The 5817-nt window shown below is 47.4% G+C and overlaps 1 protein-coding gene across 1 annotated transcript; it reads right to left on the bottom strand.

Annotated features, from left to right (window-relative positions):
• Positions 1-1496: 1496 nt before the first annotated feature.
• LOC129387007 (uncharacterized) lies at positions 1497-2522 on the bottom strand. The gene has a single exon (XM_072286871.1). The coding sequence runs from the start codon at positions 2520-2522 to the stop codon at positions 1497-1499; it is 1026 nt and encodes a 341-aa protein (XP_072142972.1).
• Between the last annotated feature and the right edge of the window lie 3295 nt (positions 2523-5817).

Below are 5817 nucleotides of genomic sequence, written 5' to 3'. Positions count from 1 at the left end.
TCGGAGTCTTTTGTACAGCTGGCTCCAATGCTTCTCACCAAGTCCGCGTTCCCATACTGCCCCTCGCGCTCGTGCGCTCCTCTCGCGTTCATCCTCGTCCTAGACAGCTGGCTCGAACGCCCTTAATGATGGCAAAAAATAGCCAATGTTAATTAAAATACTTTTAATTCAGGGACTCGAATCCACAATTTTCGATTAATCTTCGGAATTATGGCGAAGTTAATTAGGACCCTGGAAATTACTATGGAGTTCATGACGCCCACTAACCCACTACCTTTGGCCGGAGAAAAACCAACTACCTTTGGTGTTAATTAGAGCGAAGTTAATTAGGGCACGCTTAATTAAGGTAGCATCAGTTAAGACACTCGAACCAACAACATTAGGTAAAAGAAAAGATGTAATAGGACGTAACAACGCATACTAATGAGAATGTCAAGCCATTTAGGCAGTGTCCGTATAGTGCGAAGGCTTTTACCAGTCACCTTCTTGGGCGTGTGCTAAAGTGACTGTCAATGTTTTAATCATTTAGCTAATCTCGAACTACTTGAGTGGAAAAGCCCCCTCCTGGAAGCGAATTGTTTGGGCGACAAAATATTGAACTTTGATAGCTCACTCGCTCACCTTATTACTATTGCTTACTCTGTTTGGTTTCATAAAAATGATATCATCGCCATCTGCCGATAGAATAATAATTTGAGGGAATGCATCTATAACCTTTTCTGAAAAGTGTGACTTTCGGCACACGTAGGGCAGCAATTGATGTCTGGTATTGTCTCCATGGCATAAAGACCTTCAGATTCTATTATGGAAGGCAACGTCGAACGCACTGAATTTTCGCACCTAAACTGTATGTACAAAAATTAATTTGGAGGGTAGCGTAATCATTTCCTTGTGCAAAGACCAGTTTATGTAAATATAAAGCAACCAGAAAGGCGGACATACGTGGAAATCCAAAATTAGTTTCGGTATTATTGCCTAAGCAATGTTCCAGTTCACAAAGTGAATGAAAGGCGAAATGAAGAGAAGCTCAACGCGTTGGACACTACGACGGCGGTCTGGTTTCACAAAATAGCGGGGACATGAATATCTTTCTAAGACTGTTATTCCACATCTGACCGTTTAAACCGCAGAACAAGCGAACATATCCTTTGAGGTTCTCGGCCCGTTGTCATTGTTATGACATCTCGAACATTCGCTCTGCTGGGACTGCGTGTAAGGATATGATGTGCAATAATATGCTTTTCTTGTGTATGTGCTTCAAGGAGCCGTATTAGTAGATGTACAGACGGTGAGACGTCGTTGGCGGAAGCAGTTTATTCTGCAGTAACAATACGAACACTCGATTGATGCCTTGAAAACTGCTCCTCCTTTGCTCTGTACATGGGATTCTTTTAGATGGCCTAGAACAAGAGCATTTCTGCAAGAAAAAAACGGGGACGTTAGTGAAAAAGGGTAGTTCAAAAGTGGCATTATAATGGAAAAAAATTGAAAGGATACTAGAACTTACACTTCTTCTTGCGGAGGAGGTTGGCGTAGCTCAGAGGAGAGCCAAGACCGTAGCCGTAGTTCAGGCCGTAGCCGAGGAGACCGTGGCCGTAACCGTAGTGACCGGCACCGTAGCCCAGGGAGCCAACGCCGTAGCCGTAGTGGACTGGTGCGGCGTGGGCAACACCGTAGGTAGCGACGGCTGGGGCAGCGTGGGCAACGCTGTAGGTAGCGACGGCTGGAGCAGCGTGGGCGACGCCGTAAGTAGCAACCGCTGGGGCAGCGTGGGCGACGGTGGTAACAGCCGGGGCAGCGTGGACGGCAGCGAAAGCCGGAGCAGCGTGGACAGCGGTGACGGCTGGGACCGCAGCGTAGCTCTGGACAAGAGGGGCGGACTGGACAACCTTGGTCACTGCGGGAGCAGCATAGGTGGCGACACGAGTTACGGCTGGGGCGGCAGCATAGGTCTGGACAAGTGGAGCGGACTGGACCACCCTGGTAACAGCTGGGGCGGCAGCGTAGGTGACAGCTGGAGCGGACTGGACCACCCTGGTGACAGCTGGGGCAGCAGCGTAGGTGGTGACAGCTGGGGCAGCAGCAACGACTTGAGCAGAGCGGACAACGCTGGTCACAGCTGGGGCAGCAGCGTAGGTAGCGACAGCTGGGGCGGCGTGGACAGCGGTCACCGCTGGAGCAGCGTGGACGGCAGTCACAGCTGGAGCAGCGTGGTAGGTGGAAACGGTGCGGGTAACAGCTGGGGCGGCAACGGCATAGCTAGCGGCCGGGGCGTATCCGTGTCCGTAACCAACGCCATAGCCAGTCAGGCCGGAATACCCAACTCCATGGGAAAGGCCATAATGGGAGAGCCCAAGGCCACCGTAGCCAAGGCCGGCATAGCCAAGGTTGCCATAGCCGAGTCCGTAACCGAGGTTGCTGGCCAGGGTGTAACCTCCGGCAACGTGACCAGCAACGGCGCTGGTGGCCAAGGCGAGGACGATGCAGGCACGAAGCTGAGAGATCAAAAACAGTTCCGGCATATAAAAAAGTTCAGCTGACTACACCACAGGAGACCGCATATGATTTTTTTGTTGTCGTTGCCTGACCGGTCATTGAATTTTAATGTATGCGTCAATTTTGGACTAGTAGCTCCATTTGAAGCCTACAGTGAAAAATCTTTATGACAAACAATGCAGTCAGATGGTCCTGAGTAGTGTATCTCTACAGTATAAGCAAACGTTGAAGCCTTAGCCACTTTCGCCTATTCTTGCAGAGAGCTACAAAAAGCTTTAGATCATTTTTGCTGGAGAAATTGCTGAACTGCTTGCAGTTTGGACACGAACGTGAACAGCTCCTTGGCGACTTACCATGGTGGTGGTCCTAGTCCGATGGAGAAGAAACTTCTGATTTGTGTCTGTAAGGAGCGGCCTTTTATACCCCATTATTTGCGTTGAGAAGAATTCAGGGCCGTGCATTCCGAGTGGCGAGGGGATCTCCTTTTGATTTTTAATTCATATGTGTCACAGAAACACCGTGCTTTCGCGTTAGGCAAGCGCGGTGCTAGCGTTCGTGCTCGTTTTCTTTTCCCACTACTGCAAATGGGCAAGAGAAATTCTTATGTTTTTCTTCCAAGCTGGTTTAACATTCGTATGCAAGGATTCATTTAAAGAATTCTTTTGGGTAGGTCAATATTCGATTAGATATTCAGTACAAATTCTGCTTTGAATACGGTAAATGACAGTGAAAAGGAAAAGTAGGGTGCTTGCATGAACACAGCATAACCGGATGCCTGCTGCTCCGCAGAACGAAGGCACCCGATGCTTATTATCTTTTTATTATTCGACTTATTTTTACAGGTGTGGCAAGAAATCAGTATTGCAAGCGTCACTGAGGCAACTAGAGGGCTTGTTGCAAGAGCAAGAAATGGGTGGAAGGACGTTAGACCTTTTGCAGCTTAGCGAAGAAAAACCGTCACTCAGATTGTAAGAGGCTTTCTCTGTATTTTCAACAAAATACGGCACGGTTCAGGCGTCCCTCTTTCTAATGAATTGAATGAAACACAAATAATACAAGAGTCGTACGTGGTGCTGGTGCTGTGTGCCAGGCACAGAAATAAAATGAAAGATCAGTTCGAGCCATCTTTTCTTGGGATATCACCTATATGGACAGTCGAAGCGAAATTTTGCCTTTGATCTGGGGCTGTGCATGTAGTCATTTACATCTATGCTACATGGAGATGCATTCAGTGTATGCGGGCTATATTACTACACATTCAATGACTTTGTTTTCTCATACGAGCTGTTATGTTCTTGACTAAATTTTTGCACGATATTCTGAGAATGGCAGTCCGAAAACATTGAAGCCCCTTTCTTAATGAAATATTGTTCAACGCGAAGCTTTTGCTTAATGGAAACTGAATCAAAGTTCAAAGCCAACGACCACACAACGAACACAAGAACTGTCTATCTACCCGATGCTATGCATGTGTGATTTGACTGTTTGTTTAGGATTGCATTTTCTGAATGATGGAAATTAATGGAGACAAATTTCGTTAAGTTGCATGACCTTTATCGTAGATCATGTAGTAGTTGATTATACGCAAACACCCACACTTTCACGGACGACTCTTCACTTGCACAGTATTTGATTGTGATCACTGTGGTGGACGGTCAGAGGCTCTGGCATGGTAACGTGACAGCCTGCATACAAACGTGTGATCATTGCTGGAGCGGTGTTGCGTCGTGGGTCTCTGTAGCGTCTCCAATTTCAACGAGTAGAGATCTAGCATGAAATTCTCGACCCATTTAGCATGTTTTTTATGTCATGTTTTTTCGCACCCGCCATGGTTTCTCAGTGGCTACGGTGTTGGGCTGCTCAGCACGAGGTCGCGGGCTCAAATCCCGGCCGTGGCGGCCGCATTTCGAGGGGTGCGAAAACACCCGTGTGCTTAGATTTAGGTGCACGTTAAGGAACCGCAGGTGGTCGAAATTTCCGGAGTCCTCAACTACGGCGTGCCTCATCATCAGAAAATGGTTTTGGCACGTTAAACCCCATAATTTTTTTTTGCAACTTCTCCATTCTCAAAGCGCACCCCCTCTTTCTTCGCCACTATTAATTTAGCCCGCGAGATACTCAACTGTTGGTCTACGTGAAAAACCACTAATAACAATGAACATCCTTACCGACTGCCTGCGCTAACGAGTCTGGCTAAAAGAGAAGCAAACACGTAGCACTTACCACACCGATGTAGCCAACGCGAACGGATCCCATAAGCTACGAGCTACTGATGTGAAAGCTTGGGGTCCGTGCGGTCACAAAGGTTTCATGGATGGTGTAATGCCAGGTGCCGGGAGAAAGAAGGGTTCCGAGCGATGTTTAAGAGATGAGGAAAAGGATTATATTCAAAATGTGTACATGACTCAGTTTTACAAGCACGGTTCCATTTATCGGAGCACACTACATGTTTGAGTCCTTGCATGTCCAAGCGTCCCTCTACCCGCCGTCCAGATCCGCATATTATGCCGTTTATTTCCCTCTTTCCCTCGTCGAGGGAATGCACTGGCCAATCACAAATGCCGAATTGTTCACTACCTCCGGTTGCCCAACGTACCATGCGCCTCCAACGTGGCACAATACGAGGCAACCACTTAGCAAACGGGGAACCTTCCGTCCATGATTTCCCTGGGAGTTCTCGACAACGACCCTGTCATCGATCAGTGGACACTTTGTGACGGTCAGGAGGGACGACATTGTTGCCTTGAAGTGAGCTGTCATTTCTGGGCGCTCGAAAAGCTGAATATCTGGATCCTGACTGCCTCTCCATAAGACTCAGGAGAAGCTGATTCAAGTGCCTCGAGTGATTGATGAGGCGTGATCAGCACCCGTGACAGCCGCACCTCTGCCGGTGAAGCATCTTTTTGTTCTGAGGGATCGTGCGGCACAACGTAACATAGCTTCCGCAAATAAAAAAGAATGACGCCAGATTTTACGTATTAGGTGTAATTAGAGTGGACTGAGAATCACGTTGCGGAGACCCATCATTATGTTTGCCTTCACTTAATTAGTCATATTTGTAACCTTCAGTAAATAAAATCAGGCATATACTAAACTGAGAAGTCGCTGAATAGGGAATTTGCGGTGGAACTAAAATTCGGAGACTGCATGCAGTCTTTCATAATATCAAATTATTTTAATAGAATGCGCAGCAGTTGAGTAAATTTTTGTGTGGTACACAAAAAGGTGAAAACGCAAGGTGCACACACGAGGTGTAGCCCTTGTGTACACAGAGGTACACAACAAACTTTTTGGGAGTGATACGTACGATGGCCGATGGAG

Source organism: Dermacentor andersoni, chromosome 3 (genome assembly GCF_023375885.2).
Source record: "Dermacentor andersoni chromosome 3, qqDerAnde1_hic_scaffold, whole genome shotgun sequence".
Lineage (NCBI taxonomy): Eukaryota > Metazoa > Arthropoda > Arachnida > Ixodida > Ixodidae > Dermacentor > Dermacentor andersoni.
The sequence above is the reverse complement of the archived record's forward strand: the minus strand, read 5'-3'. Positions and strand labels throughout refer to the sequence as shown.

Coding starts and splice junctions, on each gene's coding strand:
- LOC129387007 (XM_072286871.1), bottom strand. CDS start 2,522: ATGCCGGAACTGTTTTTGATCTCTCAGCTTCGTGCCTGCATCGTCCTC.